Below are 23421 nucleotides of genomic sequence, written 5' to 3'. Positions count from 1 at the left end.
GCCCGCACCAGCCTCACCTGCCCGCTGCCCCGCTGGCGCCGCCGAGCCTGCGCGGCCGGGCTGTGGGCCGGGGGAGGCTCTGGAGGGAGGGGTGCCCAGGGGGCGGGGGCCTCTGCACAGGAGCTAGTTCCCTGCACCGGTGGGTCCTGCAGGGGCGTAGGCGGCAGCCGTGGGGACGGAAGCGGGTGCCCTGCGGTGAGAGGTGTCTTGAGCCCCCACCGGCCCGGCCATCCTGTGGGTAGTCCAGAGCTTCCGGGGAGGCCGAGCCTGGGAGCAGGTGCTTGGGCTCCTGCAGGGCGGGGAGTCTGCTTGTCTCAGGTGTTGCCCTGGGACCAAGCTGGGGGAGAGGAGAGGATCCCCTCTGAGATGGAGGGAGGAGGGAAGCAGGGCCTGTCTTGCCTTCTCTCCTGTTCTGTAGGAGACGGTGGCCAGAAGCAGCTAAGGGGCAGCAATCAAGGAGCCTTAGTCCCCACTGCTGAGGACTCTGTGCCCCAGGCCATACTGGGTGCCAGGGTGCTTGCTCTCCCTGCCCCGGGCAGCCCGGGATCGTATTTGGGAGAGGTAGGAAGGGAGAGCCCAGAAATCGTTTCTGACGTTTGCTTTATTCTCCATCAGCCCTTGGGCCCCCGGGTCGGGGCTCTGAGCCCTGGGAAGCGAGCGTGGCGCGGCAGGTGCTGGTCTCAGCCACCAGGCGGCAGCACTGAGCCCTCCTGGGCCTGAGCTTTCTGAGGAGCCTGGAGTGGAATTTCCTGTCATCTGGGCTACTAGCCCTGGTGACAGGCCTGGACTCTCCTAGGTGACACCACCTCTGCTGCTTCTGGGCCCCGTGGAGAGGAGAACCCCAGACACTGCAGCTCTTGGGAGAGTTCTGCCTGTCTGGGAGGGCGAGGACAGGGGCAGGGGCCCGAGAGGATAGTCGGTTGTTTTCAGGGCCTCGGAAGCTCTGTTGCAGACGGAGTCTAGGCCTTTAGGGGTCTGGGGAGGGACCAGCCCTCTTCCTGCCGAGCCGGGAGCCGCTTTGGAGAGGGGCGGGTGGGGCCGGGGAGGCGGTCGTCAAACTGACCGGTTCCAGGTGTGAATGTTGACGCCAGGCCCTTCCCTGTGTTGGAGGTGGGTGTCCCTGGCTCCCAAGGGAGGCCCACGTGACGAATAAAAGACTGTGAACCCTTGTGGAGAGCACACTGCTGACCACCCGCCCGCAGCAGAAGAGAAACAGTGGGGGGGAGGGGAGAAGCAGTAGGGGGGGAGGGGAGAAGCTGGGGGGGAGGGGAGACCTTCCAGCAAGGAGGGGTCCAGAGAGGGTGTGTCTGTTTCTATAGTTACACACTTGGAGCCACAAACTCTGAGTCAGGAGGCAACATTTTGAAAATTCACATGTCCAGAAACCCCCCTTGACATCTTGAGACTCCTCCTGCTGGCACCTTCCTCATGGTGACATATCTGGAGACCCCGCATGGTGACACCACACCTCCCCCCAGGCGGTGACGCTCACTGTCACAGAGACCCCCACACAGTAACACCACACATCTTTATTTGTGTGCCTCTCGCCCCGTGCACACTCTGTGGGTGCTCCCCTCTCTGCAGCCCTGCCAGGCCCACTCCTGAGTTCTGGACTCCAGCCCCTGGGGGTGGGGGCCAGTAGGCACCAGGGGCAGGTCCATCAGCTGTTGCTATGGAAACAGCAGTCTTGGGCACTCGTGGAGTTGGATTCTGGGCCTGGGGCACCTGACCCCTCAGGCCTGCAGCACCTGGCAGAGAACACGCTTCGTGAGCCTCTGGGGTGAGGCGGAGCTGGACATGCCAGGGGGATGTGGACGGGCAGGGGAAGCGGCCCCCTCTTCCCCTACTAGGCCCCTCCCTCAGGCCCCCACCCTGGTCTGAGCTCCTCTCACTGAGGTTCTGACACCTGCTCACCCTGCCAGAGCCTCAGAACCAGCAGGGGAGGGCAGGCGGGGCAGGGGTTGCTGCTGAGGAAACCTGTCCAAGGGGAACGCCCCTGCCTGAGGCCGCTCGGAGCCAGGACTGGACTTGCATCCTGTGACCGACCGTCCACTGAATCACCCCCCTTCCAGGCCCCACCAGCATCGCCAGCCCTGTGATGGCCCCGCCTGTCTCTGGACGTGCGTGCTGCCTGCCTGTGGCTGCAGACCAGTACCCAGAGCCGACTGCCGCCTTCCCTTCTCACCCCACCCCTGCTCCCAGCCTCCTCTTTGCTTCCCTGCCGCCCCCAGAGGTAGCAGAGAGAGCCGTCCGGCCATTTACCTGTGTCCTCATCCCAGCCTCCTCCCAGGGCTCTTCAGTGAGTGGCCGAGGCTGGAAGAGATCTCGCAGGTTAGAGCTGGGGGAGGGGAGGGGTGCGGGGGGCTCCCAGTTACATGCCCTCCCCACGCTGGGCCACCCTCCCGCTTGAAAGCCATTCCCACAGCCTGACCTCAGTCGTCTCGGCCCCGCCTCTCCTGCCTGGCTGGCCCCCCCGTCCCGCTGCAACCAGGGGGCTTCTGCTCCTCGCCCAGCCACGGGAGGGTCCCTAAGGAGCGACCCTCCTCAAGCCCTCACCTTTGACCTCCAGCCGGCAGTCCACGGATGCCTCCCCCAGCACGTTGACGGCCTTGCAGGTGTAGACGCCGGAATCAAAGGGGCTGGGTTTCCGGATCTCCAGGGTGCAGATGCCTTGATCAGAGAGGGTGCGGTACCTGGGGTCGCCCTGGATCTCCATGTTGTTTTTCATCCAGATGATCTTGGGCTGGAGGCATGGTCGGAGGAGAGCTGGGATGGGGTCGCTGAGGCCATCTTCAGGCTCAGGGGGGGATGCCTGGAGGATCCCTCAACCCAGCTGCCCCCAGTGGCCCCCGCCAGCCCAGGCACAGCGGGGCCTGGCCCTCACCTTGGGCGAGGCTCGGACACTGCAGAACAGCTGCGTGCTGTAGCCGGGGGTGGAGGTGTGGTCCGCCAGGGGCTGGGTGAACGAGGGGGCTTCTGAGAAGTCTCGCTCGGTAAACCCTTTAGGTTTGGCAGCAATATCTGCGTTCAGGGGAGAAAGCGGGGTGAATTTGAGGAGCAAAGGAGACCTGTTAGGACTGACCTAATCCAGGATTTGTGGGAACTCAGAGATACAAGGAGTCAAAGCCCAGAGAGAGGGATGCTCAGGCGCTGAGGAAGAGACGAGGGCAGGGTGAGAGAGCACGGCCAGCCCTGCCTTGGCTCCCATCCGGGCCCAAACCCACCTGCCTTCTGGATGTGGGCGAGCTCCTTGGTGACGGCGGCCGAGGTGCTGAGTCCACACAGGTTTTCTGAGAAGACCCGGAAGGAGTACGAGTTGCCGACGATGAGGTCGGAGACGGTGCAGGTGGTCGAGTGGAAGCGCTCCAGCACCGTGAACCATTGCTGCAGGGACACCGGCCTGTCACCCTCACCAGTCACCCCTGCCCTCGCCCTCCCTGCCTACCCTGTGGCCCCTTCCTTAGAGGGGCTCATTCCATGTCCCCAACCCCGGGAGGCCAAACCATCCAGCTTTGCATCCAAGGGACTTTGAATTGGAGAAGGGGCTCCTGGGTCACTCAGGTGACCTCTGTGGGGTCTTCAGAGAAATCTAGAACCTTCTTACTCAAACTGTGGCCTGTAGATGTGCAACCTCAGCATCACCTGGAAACTTCTTAGAAATAGGGGATCTTGGCCCGCACCCTGGACCTACTGAATCAGAACCTGGCCTCAGGTGATGCACATTAAGATTTGAGCACTCGGCTCCAGAGCTCGAAAGTGCTCAGAAGGCCCAGTCCCGTGCCCCCTGCAGACTCCAGGAGGAAACTGAGGCCCAGAGGGGGAAAGAGTCTTGCCAAGGGCCACAGAAGGAGTCAGGCCAGTGGCAGTTAGACTAGAACCCGGTCCCCAGACTCTCAGTGGGATGGGCCTTCCCGGCCGCCTCAGCCGCTTCCCACCCCGGCCCCACTCTGCCCCGCCGGCCTCACCCCTGTCTTCTTGTCCGCCTTCTGCACCGTGTAGCCCAGGAGCTCTGTGTTGCCCGTATCCGTGGGCGGCGTCCACTCCAGGGCAGCGTTGCAGCCCCACACGTCCAGGAGCCTGATGCTGCTGGGGGCTCCAGGTTTCTCTGCAGGACCAGAGTGTGAGGGCCAGGCCTGCCGCAAAGTCCCCACCCCAACATTTGGCTCCAGCCACACTCCCTGGGCCTGCTCCCGGCAGCCATCGGCTCTGGGGTAGAAGGTGGGGGCTCTGGGTGAGGCAGCCCTGTCTCCCTTGGTCTCCTACCAATCACTAGGATGTCAATGGCTGCCTTGGCCTCCAGGCCTTCCAGCTGCACCGTGAGCTCGTAGCGGCCCGAGTCAGAGCGCTGGGCCGAGCGGATGAAGAGGATGGAGTCCTGGTCCCCAGTGAGCACGCTCACCCGCTGGCTGTCCAGGGCGTGGCCATTGTGGGTCCATGAAGCCTGAGGCTTGGGCTTCCCCTGCCAGGGAGGAGCCCACAGGTGAGTGCAGGGAGTTGCCGGCACCCGCACCCCCCCACCCCCCACCCCCACCCCCACCCCCACCCCGCCCCACTGCAGCCTGCCCCCCGCCGGCCCTTCTCAGCAGGCACAGCGGAGGCTGGAGCCGCAGGTGCTGCCCAGAGCCACATCCCCGGGTGTCCAGCCTGCACTGGTGGCCCACCCGCCTGCCTGCAGCTGGAGACTCACAACCATCCTGTGCACAATTGGGGGAGGATGAGGCCGTCTCCAGGGGTCCCAGCCAGACCCCCGTGGGGACCCTGACATTTCCTAGGCTGCCCTGACACACCTCAGATGGGGGCCTGGTTTCCACCCAGTCCCTTACCTCCGTGGAGGCAGACCCCCCTGGAAGGTGGAGGTGAGCCCACCCGGAAGGTGGAAGCAAACCCACCTGGAAGGGGATTTGCAGGTTGACCGCCTCTCCCACCTGGCGGATGTAGGTCTGACGAAGGTGGCGAGGGACACGGATCTTGGGGGCCTCTGCGTCAAAGCAAGAGTCCAGGCTTAGCACCAGCGGGGCAGTAGGCAGGGGGCTGCCGAGGCAGGGTGGGGACGGCTGGGGAGGGCTGCTGGCCGGGCAGCAGGGCTGCGGGTGTGCTCTGGCTGCCGTGGGCTGCCTGCATGTGGGAAGGGCGAAGTCTCCCTCCCCAGGTCTAGGAGCCCAAATCCCTTAAGGCCGCGGGGTCAGGGCCTCCGTGGTGTGAACTGGTAAGCATCCCGGGCACTCCCCTGGCACCTCCGCTCTGCCAGGCTGGGATTTGCCCGCAGCCCAGGCATCCAAGCGCCAGATGGGCCCCGGCTGACTCTCTGTCTCCCCCTGGCGGGGAGCAGGTGCTGCACCTGTCGACGGTACTCGAGGAAGAGGCAGCGCCGCCTCCCTGCTGCTCCCGCGCCCCGCCCTCCCCCAGCCCGGGGCTGTCAGAGACGCCCTTATGGAACCCTGTTTGTCCGGTTCCCTGTCTCGAGGCCCTGTTGGGAAGATTAGGATCTTTCCCTTCCTAAATGAGGCCAGGGCAGGTATACCGCCTTCCTCCTCTGTCACCCCCTGCCCCCGCAGTCACAGTTGGGAAGTCCTTCCCGAAGTCCTGTTTCAGCCCCTCTCTGCCAGGGAGCCACGTTCTGACCATCATCTCGTCAGGTGCCACCGCTGAAGCCATGGACATTCCAAGGCTGCTGTCCCACCCCTTGGGTGGGTGCTGGGGTCAGGACTGAGACTCCTCGGCAGCAAACAGGTGGCAGCAGCTGGCTGGTGGCACGCAGGGCAGAGGAGGACGAGACAGTGAGAAGGAACACTGTGTCTCCAAGGATTAGCTGAGCAGGCACTTGGCTCTAGGAGCCTCGGGTGTGGAATGCTCTAGGGACAGCTGCAGGGGGCCAGGAATGCTTGGCAGCTCCAGGTGGCTGAGGAGGGACAGCTGAGCAGCCAAGGATCCCGGACAGGCCCCACCCTGCCCTGCCTATGACAAGCCTGGCTGTCCCCCATGTGTTCACGGCCTCCTCCCCTCTTCTCTCCAGGAAATCCCCTGCTCCCCACCAGAGGAATTTTAAGAAGTGGGTGCTGAGTCTGGGTGGCTCCTTCAACGCTGGGCCAGGACCCTCCCAGCCAGGAGGGCTTCCTGGCACCTCCAGGCTGGAGTTAGCAGGTTTACACTGCAGCCGCCAGGCGGGGCCAGTCTCACCCAGACTCCGAGGCTGGGCGTGTCCTTGGGTTCTGAACACCGGCCAGAAGATGCCCTGCAGTGCGGTGGGGCACCAATGGTCCTGTGTGGGCGTCAGACTGGGACTGCTACTAAAAAGCCGGGTGACCTCGGGGGAGTCCCTGGGCTCCTTGGTATGTGCTTGGCCGGGATGCACCAGCCGTGACTGTCTACGGTTCTCAGCTCCCTAACCCCGTGGTTCCTGTATCTTCAGGCCTCAGAGTTGAGTCTCCTGAATCCAGACGTGACCCCTCCCATGGACACCTCCTCCTGGAGGCCTTGTCCAGACCTGTGGGGTCCGCCCCAGCCTCGCCAGGAGCCGTCCATCCTCCTGGTGGAGGAACAAGAAGGAAGGTGCCGGAGGCCTCGGACCACCTGCTTGCCCACATCTCTCCTCACCCTGGGGCACTCTGCTGTCCCCAGAGACCTCGGCTCAGACCAAATGACTCACTGCCATTAACAGACTGAAACCCGATCGGCTCTGGGAGGGGAGCGAGGGAGGACTGAGGTTAATGCACCCTGCAAATAGAAATATTAGCAATGGGGACAGCAGCTGGCCTCCAGGTCCCCCGTGAGGCGCTGCCCTCTGGGATGGAGAAATCTTCACGGGCCTTTCGCAGGCTCTCTTTCTGCCCACTAGGGCCGTGGTGGGACAAGGGGCCAGCAGGGCCTTCTCTCTGTTCCAGAACCTGGGGGTGGATCTGGAACCCTGGTCATAGGAAATGGGCAGAAAATGAGCTTCCGTGGTCACCGGAGGGATTAAGGTCAGATCAGAGGAAAAACAGGTGGATTCTCGGCACCTGGGATAGGTGACCCAGGGAATCTGAGTTTTCATTTCTGGGGTCAGGAAGCCCCTTCCCCTATGCTTGGGGGATGGACCACGCGGGGAAATGGCTTCTTTGATCTCCAGAGGCCCCTTGCTGCTGAGGAACCTGGAACTTTCTTAAGGCAAGATGGTGACAGCGTGTGGCTTGTGCATGTGAGTGTGGGGTGGGGGAGTGACTGCCGGGCTCCCTCTGCCCACTGGGCTCAATTTCTCCGGTAGAAAGGGTGCCTGGGGGCGTTGCTGGGGAGCGGAAGGCCAGGACGGGCTTTACCAATGCTCTCTTGGATGTGGACGGGCTGGTCCAGCGTGGCCGGGGGGCCGGCCCCCGCGGAGCTCACGGCAGCCACACGCAGGAAGAACTTGTCTCCCAGAGCCAGGTTCCGCACAGTCTGCTGGGTCACCATCATGGGCCGGGCGTTGACGGGCACCCATTCCGAGGCTGAGGGGAGCGGTGGGAGTGTGAGGTCTTGGCAGTGTGGCCACGGGCACCCCCTCTATGGGGCTTCCCTTCCTGCTGGTGATCTGGGGAAGAGACCTCCCTCTCTGGGCCTTATTTCCCCCTTGTCCCCTTCTCTGACTTCTTGTCAAATGGTGTTAAAGACACCTGATGTTAGAGCCCTCAAATTGTGGCCAGAGTTGGGGTTGCTGAAGCCCAGAGAGAGTTGGACACGTTTGCAAAGTCACACAGCAAGGTAGGGGCAGAGGCAGAGGCCAGGCTGAACTTGGGCCCTGGAGGGGGACAGTGGCAGCAGGGATGTGGCCAGAGCAGCCCCATCCCCCTCTCTCCTCACTGTCTCTTACTCTAACACCCCCTCTCCGCTCCTGCAGCGCCCTCCCCAAGCAGGGTTCTCTGAGATCCTCCCTCCTCATCGGAGCAGGGCCCAGTGTCCCCCACCCTTCTTTTATCCAGAGGCTCCTCGGAGCTGAGGCCGGAGGGGCTCCTGAGGTCACTGGCGTATCCCCCCCGCCTTCAGAGTTCCCTGGTGGAGCAGGAAGTGGTCAGTGGGTGGGTCGGGGAGCCACCGCTTGCAGTCCCTCCTTCCGGGTCTAACCCACAGTGACCCCCTGCGGGGCCTGGGCGCTTGTGCCTGCTGCCCTCCACGCCCCCCTCCCTGGGCCTATGCAGGACTCAGCTCAGCACTCACCTCCCTCTCGGCAGAGCTCCAGCACGTAGCCCTGGAGGCCCAGCCTCCCAAGCCTCTCCGGGGGCTCCCAGCTCACGGTCACGGAGCTGTGGCTCACATCCTCCAGGGTCAGCAGCAGGGGGGCACTGGGGATGTCTGGGGAGAAGCCAGGGCGAGATGAAGGGGTTCATGGCCAAGAGCTCCCCTCTGCCTCCCCTCCACCTGCCCCACCTCTGTGCACCTTCACTTGTGGGTTCAGGCTGAGTGGCTGTGGGGGCCGCGGGGGCCGAGGGGGCCGCGGGGGCCAGTGAGGCAGGCTCCTGTGGCTTGGATGTCTGCTCTTCCCCGGGGGACTCTGATGCTGCCACTTCTCCGGGAGGCTCCGTGGCGGGCACCTTGGCAGCCTCAGACGCAGTCTCCTCTGGACCACAGGCAGGGGCCTCGGAGGCGGTTTTCTCCATCACTGCTGGATTGGCTGGGGGTCAGGCTGGACTCGCAGGGGTCAGCAGTGGAGGGGCTGGACCTCCAGGGTGCCGGGGACACCTAGGTCCAGGCTTATATAGCCAGGGGCTGCCCCACCCCCAGCAAACGATTCCCAGCTGTGGGGTCAGGTCAGACAGGAGATGGGGGGGCGGGGGGGGGGGAGGCACCCAGGCTAGGAATAGCTCTCGGGGAGGGACCACAGGCCCCTTGCGGAGCGTGCTATCTTGTCCATCACCCTGATGGGCCCTCGACAGCCAAGGTGCCGCTGCCCAGACAGGGGGAGGGCGCAGATGGGTGAGATGGACATGGATGGGGGCTTGTGCCAGGCGTCAGGGCCGTGGGAGAAAGAGCGTCTATCTGGAGACCAAACCCAGCCCAGGCTCTGTGTGTCTGGCCTCTGCAGGGCCACTTGTGCTCAGAGTGGGTGCTGGGGCCCAGACAGCCCGGGACAGCCTTCACCGTGGGCGGGCCCAGCTCTGGCCCTGGGGCCCACGCTCCCCTGGCCCCACAGTCCCTGAGGACTCTCACCTATGCAGTAGGAGGCTCAGGGCCCTACAGGGGGAGGGAGTTGAGGTGTCCAAGGTGGGGCTGGCGGGAGGGAGGCCCTGTGTGTCGGGGAGGCTGCTGGGCATCTGGTCTCCCAGTGCCTGCTCCGGGCCTCAGGTTTCCCTCTACTCCAGGGGACCATAGCCCTTGGGGGTGGGGTACAGTTATAGGCAGATCTTGAAGAGACCCTGCTGGAGAACAGCACTTGGAAACTTCTAGACTCTTCAAAGCAGGCTGTGGGCATGGGCATTCCCAGTGTACGAAATGAGGCAGGTATGATGAAATTTCTAGCCATTGATTCATTCATTCAGTAAAACGTCAAGACTGGTGATAATTTAAAAGATAGACGAGCCCATGTGTCAGGGAGGAGGGGGAGCGAGAAGAGCTTTCACTGCTGGCGGGAGTGTGGATTGGAGCAGTCACCCTCGACAAGGTGAGACGGCGCCTGGTGAAATGGATGCTGTGCCCACGCCGCCACCCGGCAGGTCCACTCCTAGGAGAGCCCGCACGCACACCCAGGAGGCACGAGGAGAGTATTGGGCAGTATTGTTTGCAATTGCCGAAACCTGGGGGGAAACAGGTGTGTCTCAACAGTGGGCTGGATAAAGGCCTGTGGAGTGTTCATGCAACTGTAAAGCAAAATATGGAATGAAGTGAGCAAACTTCAGCTGCAAACAATAACCCGGATGCTCTCACAGACCCGACGGTGAACAGAAGGAGTGAGGCACACAGAAATTCCACATTAAATTCAAACACAGGCAACGCCAAGCTCTCGTCTTTGAGGTGCAGCTGTGGGTGGTGAGGCGGTAAAGGAAGGCAGCGCCAAGGTTAGCGCAGAAGTCAGGATGGTGGTCACACAGGTTTTCACTACATGATAATTCTTTAAATTAAACAAATACATTGTATGTACACTACAGCCAGTGTGATAATCCCAATATTTAACACATCGACTGCCACACTAGAAAACATATTTTTTCCTTGGGACCATGGTGTTTTATTATGAAAATAGAATAAAAATTTTGAAAACAAAACGATTCTTTCTAATTTAATGAAAAATGTGTTATTTTTTATTGTTTTCTGTACATGAGTCATATGCAATTAAAGTGTCAATATTAATTGTAACAATAAGAACATCAAGTAAGATTTTCTCAAATGAACTGCAGGGTTTTTTCCCCGGGGGGCCACAGCATGGCGGTGTGAGTCGCCTGCGCACCACGCGGCTCCCGAGGTAGAGAGACGCGTGAGTTACATATGCTTCAGGAGGGCCCTGGCTCAAAACTGTCGCGAGTTAAATACAACTCACATGGCAGTTAATGTGTTATAAATAAATAAACACGTAATTTATTCAAGGCCCTCAGCAGCACACACGCTCTCTCCCTTCCTGGGGACGGGGGATACAGGAGTGTGGCCACCTCTCAACCCCGGCTGTCCTTGCTGCGGAGTGGCAGTGGAGGGCCTGGGAGCCTCCAGCTCTGGCCCTGCCTGGGTGCCCTTGTCCTCAGCCAGGTGACTCAGTGTCCTGCCGGGGAGGGAGCAGGTCCTGGAGACCCGATCTCCATCCTTGGCCTGTGACTCTGCAGCTATAAGTGAATGTGACTAACTCTGCAGGACCCTGAGTCAGCCTTGGAGAGCCTGTCCCGGGCGGGGGAAGGGCAGCCCCAGGGGAGGGGGCTGGCTGCCCAGGAGGGCCCACAGCTCTGGGGCTTCAAAGACCCTTGTGTGGTGGGGAAGCAGTGGCAAGGACTGGGGAATACTCCGCGCCCCACTGGCCAGCAGGGAAATGCCAGGTACACTCCCCTCCCCACCCTCAGGCTCTGGCCAAGTTCTTGCTTTGCTTTGCCTTTAGCAGGGCGGTGACCTTGGGACCAGTTGCATCTGCCCAGCTCCAGCTGGTTTGAATTTCAGATCTTTCCTTCCCTCCGTCTCAAACTAGAATCACAAGCCATCAGGCCCACACGTGATTATCCCAAATCACAGATAATCCAAACATCAAGGAATCCACAAATAAATTCTCTTTACTTTTGGAGTGTGCACCTGGACTCTCTGAGTGAAGCCGTGCCCAGGGCCCTGGGAATTCACGGCAGCCTGGTGGCAGCATCTCCACCTCCACCTCGGCAAGGCTGGAAACAGGCTGGAGTTCTGAGCGCATCCATCCCATCCTCCCCCACCCAGTGTCTCGCCAGCCTGAGCAGAGGTGCTTTGATCTCTCCTTGGGTTAAGGGATGAGTAGGAGGGCAGGGGCGAGCAGGACGGAGGCCTAAGCTCAGCGTTAGGACCTGGGGTGGGGACAGGTTTCAGCCCAGCAACGGAATGGGCTGCCTTCAAGGGAAAGAGTCCCCCCCGCCCCCCGCTGGGATTATGGGGGAGGGTGTAGGCCATCTCTCAAGAGCTCTGCAGAGACTCTAGCCCTGGGAGGCCGGGAGGGTGTATGAGATGACGTCTGCCTTCCCCTCTGGCACTGAGGGGCCGGGGCTCAGGGCTATCTAAACGGGTCCTGTGGTCACCTCCCCCCACCCTCCTGTGGTCAGCTCCCCCCACCCTCCTGTGGTCAGCTCCCCCCACCCTCCTGTGGTCAGCTCCCCCCACCCTCCTGTGGTCAGCTCCCCCCACCCTCCTGCGGGGCACAAGTGTTGAAGTGCTGGGATTACAGGGCTCCTTTCCCAGTGCCTGTCTGCCTTCAGGAAACAGAAAGGGTTTCTTTCAACAGGAATGTAATTCAGAGGTCTGGATGGCAGTGACTTTAATATCGTGAATCTGAGGATGCTGCCTCCCATCGGGGCTCCACAGGGCCTCACGTCTGCAAGCCTGGGGCTCCCGACCTCAGAGAAAGGGATCCAGAAGAGATGGGGGCGGGGAGGCCCACGGGTCCAGTGGGCCCACAGAGAGACTAAAGCAAGTGCCAACACACGGCTAAGCTCTCGTCTTTATTGAGCAGCTGTGGAATTAGGAGAGGGAAGTAGGATAGGAGACGCGATTAGGTTCCTAAGTGAAGGTTTCAGGCTGGGCTTTGCAGAGGGTATAATTAGTATGGTCACTGTGTCTTGTAGGATGCCTGCTACTTGGCGGTAGAGCTTGCCAAAATGGTGTCCTTTGATAAGGAGAACCTGGGGAGAGGGAGTGGCAGAGACTCCCTTGTGCCGGCTCGGGGCCTGTGAGCAATTCCGTTCATCAACAGGTGTGTGCTGACCCTGCGTCTCACGCTGTGCTGGTCCCCAGGCCCTCCCGTCCCCACAGCCCCACCCCCCTCCCTGTCCACCAGGGCTGAGCTCAATCTCAGGGCTGTGGCCCTCTGCACGGGTCCCGAGGGAGGGGGACTCAGCAGGGCAGGTGATCAGGCTCCCGGCCAGCTGGCCCCACTGTGTGCGGGACAGAGGGCTAGGTCGCAGCCAGCGCATCCTTGATGGCATTGGTCAGAGGGAAGCGCAGATTCTGGCCGCAGAAGGAGCCGCGGAAGTCATCCAGGTCCAGGGCCCACACCACGGCGCCCGCCAGCTGCCTGTCCTTCAGGTACTGCACCTGGCAGGGAAGGCCCAGAGGGGCAGGGCTGGGTTCCCTGGGCCAGGGCGTGTGTGGGGGGAAAGGTGCTCTGTGGTCCTGAGACCCACACGCGGGTGGCCCAGCCCGGCCCTCAGCGCAGGGGCCAGACGCTGGCTGCTTGGAGCAGGGCCCTCTTCTTCCTCTTTACCCTGAGGCGTGGCCTTGGGGACGCCTACCTTGCTTTTGACGCTCTCCTGGTCGTCGTATCCCACCCACTGGTTGCCCTTGGTGGCATAGGGGACCTGCTGGCCGAGGAGTCTGCGGACTGTGGCTCCGTGGAGGAAGTCACAGATCTGAGCAGAGAACAGGGCAGGGTTAGTGCGGGAAGCTGTGCTGAGACTCGGCAGGTCACCAGGAGAGGTCACTCCCCAAACCTCTTTCAGCCCCTGCTTCATCCTGCAGCCTGGCTCTCCTGGGTCTGCAGGCTGCAGGCCTCATGCAAATTTATGTAAAACAGACAAGAAAGTCCCAGAATCTGTGGTTGCCTTAGGTGAGTACTCTACAGGGGGTTCTGGTCGGCTTCCTCCATTTACACAGGGACGTGGGAGATGGGGCTGAGGACAGGCCCTAGGCCACAGAGCCGCAGAGGCGAGGCCCAGACAAAAATTCTGCCTCTTGGCCATTGATTGCTCTTTCCCGGGCTGGAAGGAAGAGCCAGCTGCGAGGCCAGAGGGCCACCCTGGGAGCTTGGCGGTGCAGACCTGTGTGCCTGCATCTGCCGGGGACATTTATCAGCGAAAGGCCTAACCTCTCCCTTCCTCTTCCTCAAGGATACCAGGTCAACTGAACATTTTTTTAATTCCCAAAGCAGGAAAACCGAGGATAGGGCGGGGGTCACCTTCCCCAGGGCTGCTGGCGGTGTTGGGGGAATCCTACCTTCTCCCCCGACTGCATTACCTCATAGTAGGCGAGGGTCCCCGCCTCCTTGGTGTATCGGCCTGGGATTCCTGGCCCCGAGATTGGGGCTCCGACACCCGTCTCAGAAGAGGCCAGAGTGAAGCTCTTCCCAAAGGTGGGGATGCCCATCACCAGCTTGCTGGCAGGAGCCCCCAGCCTCAACACGTACCCCACAGCGTAGTCCTGGGCGGGTGGGGGGGGACAGACACGCGGTTAGCTGGGGCGTGTGGATGCGAGTGGCTGCTGCCTCGACAGGAGTCACATGGTGCATCTGGGACTCCCCGTCCCTCTGGGAACTGACACTGTCAGTTTCAAATGAATTTATAGCTTCATTCTCAAAAACATCCTCTTAGACAGAGGAAGGGGTTATTGCTATTTGACAGCTGTAGAAATCAGATAATCGGCAGTGGTCGTGCACCCAGCGAATAGCAGGCTGAGGCCAGACTCCCCCTCCTCAGCCCCCCGCCCCTCCCCACGCTGCTCCTGCCTTCCCTCAGTCCCCCCTGCAGGCCACCTTCCCAGAGCCGTGGGGAATGAGCAGACTTTGGGCCTCAGTTTCCTCATCTGTGAAATGGGACCCATAAGCCCCCTCTTGCAGGGCTGTACTGAGGAGTGGAGGGGTGGTGTGTGGGCTCTGGCAGGCGGGAGGTCTCTGCGGACCCCCTCTCCTTCCAGGTGCTCACAGCGTTGCTGAATCTGTCAGGACTCGCATCCTGCTGGCCTCGGAACAGAGGGCTGTGATGTCCCGTGGTCCGGCGCCAGACTCCATGAAAATCATAGGTCAGGATGCTGATGAAATCCAGGTGTCTGGGGAGGAAGGGGATGGAGGGCGAGGCCGGAAATTAGAAAATCTCTCGGCCTCACGTGCCAGGCCCCAGCAGGATACGGGCAAGTGCTGCTGTGGCCGGCAGCCGCCAGGCAGCCGCTAACGCAAACCCCGGCCGTTACCGGTGACCGCGGTCCTGGCCCCGGCCTGCCTCCCCTGTGCCGTGCCGGGTGTGGGCTCAGGGCCCCACAAGGGCACTTCAGGCAAGAATGGGGCCTTCTTTCACGCCCGGCACACGTTTGGGAGCTGGCCTCCGTCCCACCTGACGCCCTCCACGCCCGCCATTCGCCTTGCTGAAGGCAGATTAAAAGTGGCATCCACGTCAGCCTAGAGGCGGAGAGGGCAGCACAGAGGGCCACCTGAAGCTGAGGTGCACGCAGGGGAGGAGGTTTTCCACACGCACGCTGGGGAGGGGACGCAGGTAGATCGCACGAATGTGCGCTTCGGACAGTTGGGCCAATGGCTGAGGGCCACGTCTTTCCCACCCTCTAACGGCTCGATTTAACGAAGCTCTGGATCCGCACCTCTCTACGATCCTAAACAAGATTCCTACGTCCTTTCATAGAGTCTTTGTTCCTTACTCCCGGGCTCCCCAAGATCCAGCCCCCGCCCTACCGAAGATGAGGTGCCCGGCTGGTGGCTGCGCCTGCTCACATGCGCGACGGCAGGGTGAGGAGCAGGCCCCCGGGGAACAGGAAAGGGGGTTCCCCGTGGTGTGAGAGCACCTTGAGCGTCCCCCAGCATTCTAGAAACCACAGGTATTCCTGGGGCTGTGTTGCCTCCCCAGGGACGAGCACTCTGCTGGCCCGGCACGGAGAAATACCCCATAGTGGCAGGTGGGTTTGTATGGCTTTTCCTGCTTCCTTTTCCAAAATGCCTTCATAGCAATTCTCTCAACTGGTTAATAGCACCCCATGTGGAAAAGGCAGGGCAGGGATTATCATGCCCCGCTTGACAGATAGGGAAACTGAGGCACGGGGTGGGTAAGTGACTTGCTGAAGTCACACGTTGAAGTTTTGGAAGAAGTGGGACTAGAAGCGCAGTCTCCTGAGTCTACACCGAGTGCTGGGGCAGGTGGGGAAGGAGGAGTGTCAGCAGAGGCCGCTGGGGACAGGAGACTCACTGCGATATCTGGGGGATGTCATAGCCACTGTCAATGGTGACCTTCCCTGAAGACACTGCTGCGCTGAGCAGGAGCTGCTTTCTCCCTGGCTGAGCTTCCTTTGCAAATTCGGCCTTCATTTCCTAGGTGGGAGACAGGCAGGTGAGTGACGGGGACCCAGAGAGAGACTTGTTGGGAGAGGCCGAGGTCCCTGGGCACCTCATTGGCCATCCGCGTCTGCCGTGGTCCCCAACCTGGCTGGGGCTCCATGGAGAGGATAAAATGGCCCATCAGTGGTCCCATCCTCAGGGCCACCCATCCCTTTCCTAAAAAACTGCTGAGATCAATCGCATCCCCACGCCCCAAGCACACCCACCAGCACTCAAGTACTGCCTGTCCTGGGGGCCCGTCGGGACGGTGGGGGTCCCAACGGGCCCACGGACCATGTTGGAAGACACCTGCCTTTCGGTCTGTGCTTTGTTCGGCTGGTGTGTGAAATCACAGAGTTAAAGTGATTCTCATTGGCTTTGCGGACGTTTGTTCAGACTGTCCCTGTGCCCTGGGTAACAGGCGAGGCTTGGGCTGCCCCGGCTGCAGCTAAGGGCCCCTGAGCACAGTGCTTGCTGGGTGGCAGGTGGCACCAGGTTGGGAGTGACTGGACAGTGGACAGCCCACTAGGTGGGCAGCGAGGAGTGGGAGCTCTGCCCAGTTGCTGCCGTCTGCCTCGTAGAACCCGCCCCCACCTCCCACCGTGGTCACAAGGCACCTTCCTTGCTGTGAAGGATCTCCAGAGCACAGGGGACCCTGCAGCGAGAAGGCTCAAGTCCCTCTTTGCCTGTCCTCAGGAGGACATCAGCTGAAGACGGCCTCTGACCCACCCCCGCTGACGCCTGCCCGCCTCCCTGTCCTTTCCCGCCCTGACCGGTACCTTGATCAGGGTGGTGAAATACCGCTTGTCTCTCCGTCCGGGGTAGAGCCAGGCCAGGTCCAGCCCGTCAAAGCCATGGGCCCGCAGAAACGGTGGCACCGACCTGATGAACGTCCTGCGACTCTGGCTGTTGGAGGCTATTTGGGAAAATCTAGGACCGAAATCACCCCCGTAGATTTTGGAAAATGTAGGATTGAAGTCACTGCCACTGATATGCTAGGTGCCTCGGCCCTCTGGTGGGGGGGTGTCCGGGGCCTGGGGAGCTGGCAGCCTGAATCCACACAGCTCTGGGAGGGCACGGCTGGGACGGGACCCACCTCTGGGCATCTTGGACAGAGCACGTGCTTTGGAGCCAGACAGTCCTGGTTTCCAAGCTCAGCCCCATCACTCACTAGCCAGCCACGCTGGTCAGGTGATAACCTGAGTCTCATTTTCCTCGTCTGTAAAATGGGGACAATTATAATGGCTCACAGTGCTGCTGCGAGGACAGCGTGGGACAATGGTGGAAAGGTGCCAGACTCAGTAAGTGGGGGCCGTGTTGGCCACACTCACCCCCTTTTTAAGCCCTGCTTCAACCCTGTCTAAGGATTTCTCCCCGGGTCTCTACACCCCCAATTTCCCCATTGGTTTTCATCCCTCTCCTTCCAGCCCTGTGGCAGGGGCCCCAGAAAGTGCTCTGCTTTTGGGCCTGAGAGGTAGCAAACAGCGTCGTCGGCAGGGACTCAGATCTGCTGTTGACTTGCCTTGTGACAAATTCCCCTCCCTCTCTGGCTTCTTGGCTGCACGTGAGGCTGGCCCCCGACAACCAGGTGGGGCCGTGCGCTTAGCCAGCCCGGGGCCCCTGCAGCCTCCACACGGCAGCCTCCTCCCTCCTGTTCCCTCATCCCCTCTGCTCCTTCCCCTGGGGAATGGTCCTACCTTTCAGAGCCAAAGTTCCATCCCCCAACAGACAGGAGGGTCTTCAGGTTGGGGTTCCTGCGGGGCACAGGAAGGAGGGAAGGGCAGGAGTTGAATCAGTTTGTTGTGACACTGGGTGGCCCCGTGACTGGGAGGCCACCGTAGGTTTCTAGCTTTGGGTGAGAGGCTGGACCAGGCCTCTGAGGTCCTCCCAACCCTGAGATCTGGCATTCTGAGAGGCCGTGGACTTTGTGGCAGTTACTCTGAGATGTGCTGCCCATTTTTTCCCCTCCCCGTGGGGAAGCCAGAGTATGGCAGAGTAGAACCATGCTCCCTGAGGGGGCAGCCTTAGAGGGAGGAGAGGGCTCCCTTTTCCTAGGGGAGCTCAGCCGTGTCTCCTGCAGTCTGCCTCCATCGTCACCCCAAATGCTGCCCAGCACCTGCCTTCATCGCCTCCTCCGGCTTAAGCCAGGCCCTCCAGTTCTCCACCCAGAGATGGGAACTGTGGGCCCTCGCCCATCCCCCGGGCAGGGCTGTCCTGCCCTGGGACCAGCCCAGCTAACCCTCAGCCTTTCTCCTGTGCAGCCAGCCCGTGGCCCAACCTGTTCTTGAGTGCGTTCAGCGTGTCATAGAGCGTCACATCATTCCACTCCCAGGTGTCGATCTGATTGTTGCTTATGTTGGCAAAACTGTAGATGATGTGGGTACAGAGGGAATGGTCGATGGCGTCCGGGAAGCAGCTCCCGTCTCCTTCCCGGTACTGGGACCAGCTGGTGTAGTAGCAGACCAGTTTGTATGCAGAACCTGAAGGAGAAGTCTGGGCTTCGGCCTGGGTCAGGATTCGGCAAGAGATCTCTGGCTGAGCCTGGAGCTGAGCACCAGTGGGGTGTAGGGGTGGGGTGGGAGGAGTGGGGGGCAGGGTTGTGAGAGATGTCAGACTTCTCAAATGAAAGAAGCTGACTCAGGTCTCCCTGCCTCTGCGGAGTTCCCTGTGTGATGGAAATAAGGACTATTCTGGAAATGCTTAGAAAATATCAAATGCAGGGCGTGAGCATCCACCGCAGACTAAAACGGGGCATCGTGTGGGGTGAGGGTAGGAGCTGATGAATACAGGTGAAATGGGACTTGTGCAGGAATGGCAGGCTTCCTGGAGGCAGTGGCTCTGAGGGAGAGGAAGGACCCAGACCAGGACAGCCAGTGTCAGAAGATGGCCCTGGCCTTCAGGCTGGAGCCTTTTGGGACTTGCAGTGGAGTCCTTGATGGAGAGGGACTCTGGTCCACCTCTTCTCTGCCTCCTGGTGGGAGTGCCCCTAACTTGTGACCCGCCCAGAGGGCAGTCCCACATGCCCCAAGCCTGGGCACAATATCACAATGGACCAGGAAGTTCTTCTTCTCCTCCAATTCTAATTTCTCCTGCTGCAAATTAAATGTCTTTTCTGGCCTCTTGCTTGTGGAGGGAGAGCAGTGGACATCACTCATCTGAGCGGCTACTGGGCTTGCGTTAGTGGTTCCCACGGGCTGTCAGTCAAAGCCTTCACTGAACCTGAACCTTTTAAAGCTTGTTATTTTGAAAAATTTTCAAATATACAGAAGAGTAGAGACAGTATAATAAACATCCATATACCCATCACTGCAGTTTAACAAATGTGACTATTTTGGAGCCATTTGAATCACAGAAGAAACTGGAAAAGTGTTCCCCTGGTGCCAATACCTCCTCCAAACACCCGGCGCCCCTCACGCGTCTCCCAGACTGGAAGTGGGGGGGAGGGGGGATTACTTACAGCACTGGAGCAGCACCAGGACTGCAAAGCCTGCAGGGAAGTCCAGGGTCAGACCCCTGCAAGTGCCTCCTGCCCTTCCTGCTGCTCCCTCCCTCCCTCCCTCTGCACCCCTGGTTGCAGCCTCAGTCCTCCCCCTGGCTCTGCTTCCCCTCCCCTGCCCCCTCCGCCTTTCTCCCCCACAGCCGGTAGGGCAGGGTGGCCGGGCCACTGTGCAGCGGCTCTCTGGGCCATCCGAAAACCCACGACCCTGATCTGGCCCCGGCCAGCCCAGAGACCTGTTCCAGCGGCCCTCAGCCCCATGCTGGCTGCAGAGGAGCGGTAGGGTGCCACCAGCTTCCGGTGCCAGCCACCTAGACAGGGCCTCTTCCCCAGGCCCTGCGCTTCCTTTTTATACCTGCCCCACTCCACTCCCCGTCGCCCCAAACGCCCTTTTATGGGAACTAAGCTGTGTGTCAGCGAGGGAACCAGGAGGCTGGCGGTGGAGGCGGGGACTACTGCAGGCCACCAGGGCAGGATTGGGAAACCTCAGAGTTTTGAAAATCTGGGGCCAGGTCTTCATGAGGCACCTGCCAGCAGAGGAGCCACCAGGGTGACGGGGAGGCTGCGGGGGCTGTGACTCAGCCGCATTGCCAAAGGCCTCCCTCCCGTTCCTCCTGCACGCCCACCGCCCGCTCTTCTTGCCAGCAGTTTCCTGGATTTTCTGGCAGCCTCTACCTTTGCGTCTCCAGCCCTCAGCCCAGGCCCTTGGCCAGGGTGAAACTGGGCACAATTGAGTTACATAAGCCACGGCGCCCCAAACAAGGCTGTTATTTTCTCCCCAGCCTAGGTCGGGAAGGAAAGCCAAGAGCCCTGAGCTGAGTGCTCCCTTTTGGGGTCATGCCTCCTCCTTTCACAGTTAAATGCTGATTATTTAAAGGGAAAGCCAGGAAAAGAGAGGGAAAGTCCCGAGAATGTTTTGAGCCCTGAGGCTTTTGGCTTCGGTTTTGAAATGCCAGTAAGGATGGGTGAGAATGGATCTGTTGCAAGCCCAGGGCTGCAGTGAGCACTATAGAAGAAATACAGGCCATTCGAGATTTTTCCCGGAGAGCAGCTGCACAGAGCATCTCAGAAGCCGAGCCTAACGAAGCGGCCCCTCTCTAGATCTTTCAGTGGCTCCCTAGCGCTCCCAGGATAAGAACAGAACTTCTCAACAGGCTCTGCCTGGTTTGGCCCCTGCTTGTGGGCACTTTTTTTGGCCAAAGATCCGGGACAACTCCATTCTTTGTAAGCTACAAATTAATTAGTAGGCAATGAATGAGAAGTTCAGAACTCCAAGAGCCAGAATGGGTCAGAGGGCTTTTCAACAAAGTCTTTCAATTTTTACAATTATGTTAAGTAATAATCAGATTTGATCCATGCTGGTTTTGTGGCCCTTTCCTGGTGAGGTCTCTCTCCTCTCTCCCTTTCTCTTCCTATAAAGCTCAAACAATCCCGCCTTTTCACTGTAAGAGGAGTGGGCCAAAAGTGATTTGTCCGGAGTCATACCCTGTGTACTGAACCACTTCTCCCTTTTAAGGTGACAGATTCTTTTTGTATCCAAGATGATCGACAGCAATGACAGTCAGCGATAACTTTTTTCTTGTTCGTTTGGGGAACTGAGAGGAGGACTTCTTCTTTTTTCTAATAGAGATATTACAAGGCACCATATGCATGCAAGAATTTCCATACAGAGTGCAGGATGTTAAGAAAATACCTCCTATTAATATTTTCATTCTCTTCCTTTGTTAAAACTTATATCATGGGCTCAGATTGTCCTAAGCCTTGTTATCCTGTGCTCCCTCAGGCTCAGTTTATCAATTCCGAATGTTCTGCATGAGGGCGACCTTGTCACAACAAATGGCCAAGACACCCCGAGGACCTGCCTCGGCAGGATGTGCCAAAGGGCCACGGCTTCATCTCACACCGCGCTGCCCTGGCTTCCCACATCGCACCCATGCATGTCTGCTCCAGGAACCTCGCTCTGCTCTCTCCCCCGACAGGGCCTTTGCACGTGCTGTCTACTGGCCTGGTGGTAACACCGAAGGGCCTGAGATTTTACGCTACCTGCAAGTTAATGAGGGAGACAGCCACAGTTTCATGGATGCTGGCAGAGGGCGTGAGACTTCCAGGTCAGAGACAAAAGACGTTTTCTACGTATGGCGCAGCAATCAGCGCGAACTTCATGTGCTCGTCAGTCCCCTCGGCCCCCAGGTCCCACAGGGGTGATGCTGGAGGAACCCAGGTAGGTGCCATGCATGCACTGGGTTACGTCACAGCAGAGGAATCCTAGCTTAAGGAACCAAAATCTTTTATGATCAGCAGTACTCCTGCCTCGTCTCAGCGAGCCCAAGGGGAAGGAGACATTAGCTTTATTCCTGGACAGTGAGCAGCCCTGCCCTTTGCTCTGGAGGGAGACATTATTTCTGTCTTCCAAGGCTGTTTGCTTCACAAACGTCATTGAAAAGATAGCCTAGAACAAAGGCAGCCATAAAATGCTCATGAAATGCCCAGGAAATGTAGGAGCCCCGTGGAGATTCACCACCCACACCGCCCTTCTTCAGGTTTAATCCTGTTCAGCCTTCAGATTGCGGCTCAGTCGGCAGAACTTCTGCAGAAAGGACACTCTCCCAGGTGATGGAAAACCCCTACTGGGGCTGCCAGAGCATTTTGTATGTCTCTTCCTAATACCTGACTGTTACAATTTTACATTTGGTGCGTGGGTGTGGATGTTTTATTAATGTCTGCCTCCCTCTCTGGACTATAAACTCAGAAAGACGAGGACTGGGGCATTTTATCCACCTTCGTATCTATCTCCAGTGCTTGACACATAGTAGGTGCTTAGTAAAGTACTCTTTGAATGGCTGAATAAATGATCTCAAAATGGCATATAACTCCAAACTCTTATGTTTTGAGTTTAGAACCTGATGTTCTTAAAATTTCATCTCATCCAATAGTTTTTGTCACTGTGTGAATAACTGACGCTGGAGGTACCATAAAACTGCAAAACAAATATCCTGACTTAATTTCCCTGATCAGATATTCCTAGGCCCCCACGCTGCACTGGTGCCAGTTGCCTTGCACGGTGGCGGGTGGTAGAGAGAGACAGCGAGTGGCCGCGGAGAGGTAGTCCCTGTCCTCGTGAAGCACACAGTGTGGCAGAGAAGAGGGACATTAAACAAAGACCAACAAGTCATTTATGACACTTGTGAGAAGTTCACCAAGGCAATGGCGAGGGTTAGGAGACTCCATAACAGGGTGTGGGTGGTCAGGGACGGCTTCTCTAGGAAATGACGTTTAAGCTGCTGTGGGAAGGAGGGTAGATGTTAGACTGACCAAAAAAAAAAAAAAAAAAAAAAAAAAAAAGTGTGTGAGGCAGGAGAAATTGCAAAAACCCTGGATGGGAAGAGGTTGCTGTGTTCCAGGAACTGGAAAAATTTAAGAGCAGCTGAGGCATGGAACTGGGCGGAGGGAGCCTGGGGGCCAAGATGAGGCTGGATCAGGAGCCTGAAGGTGGACATGACCACCCCTCAGAGAACAAGTCCCTACGCCCCCTGGGCTGGCCTCTGGGGCAGAACTGTTTTGAAGATCCCTCCCTTTTGCATGGGGTCTTAGAGCAAACAGAGGTGGTGTTAATGCCCCGTCAGATACCGGAGGAGACATTCTCCTTTTCACAGGCAGGTCTCTATCTCCAGGTGGTGAACCTCTGCCAGGCAGGAGTTCAAAATCCTTTCCAACCCCTCAGCTCGGTGTTGCTGTCGCCCGCGGTAGATGCCGTCAAAGACCCAGAGGCAGAGACATTTAGAGAAAAACCAATTACTTGTGAAAAGGGAACGGGAGCCAGACCTCGGGGAGACTGGCTCATCAAATACAAAACACAGTATGTGGAGGAGAAAAAAGACCAAGGTCACCACGTTCATGGTAGAAATCAGCAGCTTTCTCACGTGTTCATCATTTTCACAACACATCGTCACTCATCAGCATAGCAAAAATCGGGGATAAAATTGTTTTTGTCAGGGAGTCCGTGCTTATGGGAAATAGTCAAGGCTTGTTATTTTGGCGTCCAAAGCAGCCAACATATCCTGTTACTTTTGGTTTATCTCCAGATGCAGATGGTCCACACCTCCACCCCACAGGGGTACTTAGTCACCAATGAAGCCAGCAGAGCAAAGAAAGTGTCAGGTTTTGCTTCTACGGTTTTCCTTCCTTGTGGGCAAGTTCTTGCCATTGAGGCGTGGATTTGACCCTGTATGTTGCTTAATAA

General features: G+C 59.0%; 2 protein-coding genes across 2 annotated transcripts; both read right to left on the bottom strand.

The window, feature by feature from the left end:
- Positions 1-13: 13 nt before the first annotated feature.
- Positions 14-8606, bottom strand: MYBPH (myosin binding protein H). The gene is made up of 11 exons (XM_069459506.1): positions 8387-8606; positions 8167-8301; positions 7293-7460; positions 4890-4978; positions 4264-4459; positions 3966-4105; positions 3225-3384; positions 2885-3021; positions 2557-2743; positions 1600-1748; positions 14-289 (listed from the first exon to the last, which is right to left on the bottom strand). The coding sequence occupies exons 1-11, from the start codon at positions 8604-8606 to the stop codon at positions 14-16; spliced, it is 1857 nt and encodes a 618-aa protein (XP_069315607.1).
- A 3496-nt stretch (positions 8607-12102) lies between these two features.
- CHI3L1 (chitinase 3 like 1) lies at positions 12103-19539 on the bottom strand. The gene is made up of 10 exons (XM_069459310.1): positions 19418-19539; positions 19143-19172; positions 17964-18165; positions 17383-17439; positions 16465-16615; positions 15558-15679; positions 14292-14415; positions 13609-13791; positions 12888-13004; positions 12103-12690 (listed from the first exon to the last, which is right to left on the bottom strand). Exons 1-10 carry the CDS (start codon positions 19440-19442, stop codon positions 12550-12552), a joined length of 1152 nt encoding a protein of 383 aa, XP_069315411.1. The 5' UTR covers positions 19443-19539; the 3' UTR covers positions 12103-12549.
- Between the last annotated feature and the right edge of the window lie 3882 nt (positions 19540-23421).

This window comes from Eulemur rufifrons, chromosome 27, assembly GCF_041146395.1.
Source record: "Eulemur rufifrons isolate Redbay chromosome 27, OSU_ERuf_1, whole genome shotgun sequence".
Taxonomy (NCBI): Eukaryota; Metazoa; Chordata; class Mammalia; order Primates; family Lemuridae; genus Eulemur; species Eulemur rufifrons.
This window is presented reverse-complemented; position numbering and strand designations above follow the sequence as displayed.

What these genes read in the sequence shown, in the direction of transcription:
- MYBPH (XM_069459506.1), bottom strand. Translation starts at nt 8,606, where the DNA reads ATGGAGAAAACCGCCTCCGAGGCCCCTGCCTGTGGTCCAGAGGAGACT. An exon ending in CGCCCACATCCAGAAGGCAG is followed by an intron (nt 3,022 to 3,224) that starts GTGGGTTTGGGC and finishes CCCTGAACGCAG; the next exon opens with ATATTGCTGCCAAACCTAAA. An exon ending in CTGCCGGCTGGAGGTCAAAG is followed by an intron (nt 1,749 to 2,556) that starts GTGAGGGCTTGA and finishes GTTCTCTGCCAG; the next exon opens with GTGCTGCAGGCCTGAGGGGT.
- CHI3L1 (XM_069459310.1), bottom strand. Translation starts at nt 19,442, where the DNA reads ATGGGGCTGAGGGCCGCTGGAACAG. An exon ending in GCTGAGGGCCGCTGGAACAG is followed by an intron (nt 19,173 to 19,417) that starts GTCTCTGGGCTG and finishes ACTTCCCTGCAG; the next exon opens with GCTTTGCAGTCCTGGTGCTG. An exon ending in CCTGGTGCTGCTCCAGTGCT is followed by an intron (nt 18,166 to 19,142) that starts GTAAGTAATCCC and finishes CTTCTCCTTCAG; the next exon opens with GTTCTGCATACAAACTGGTC.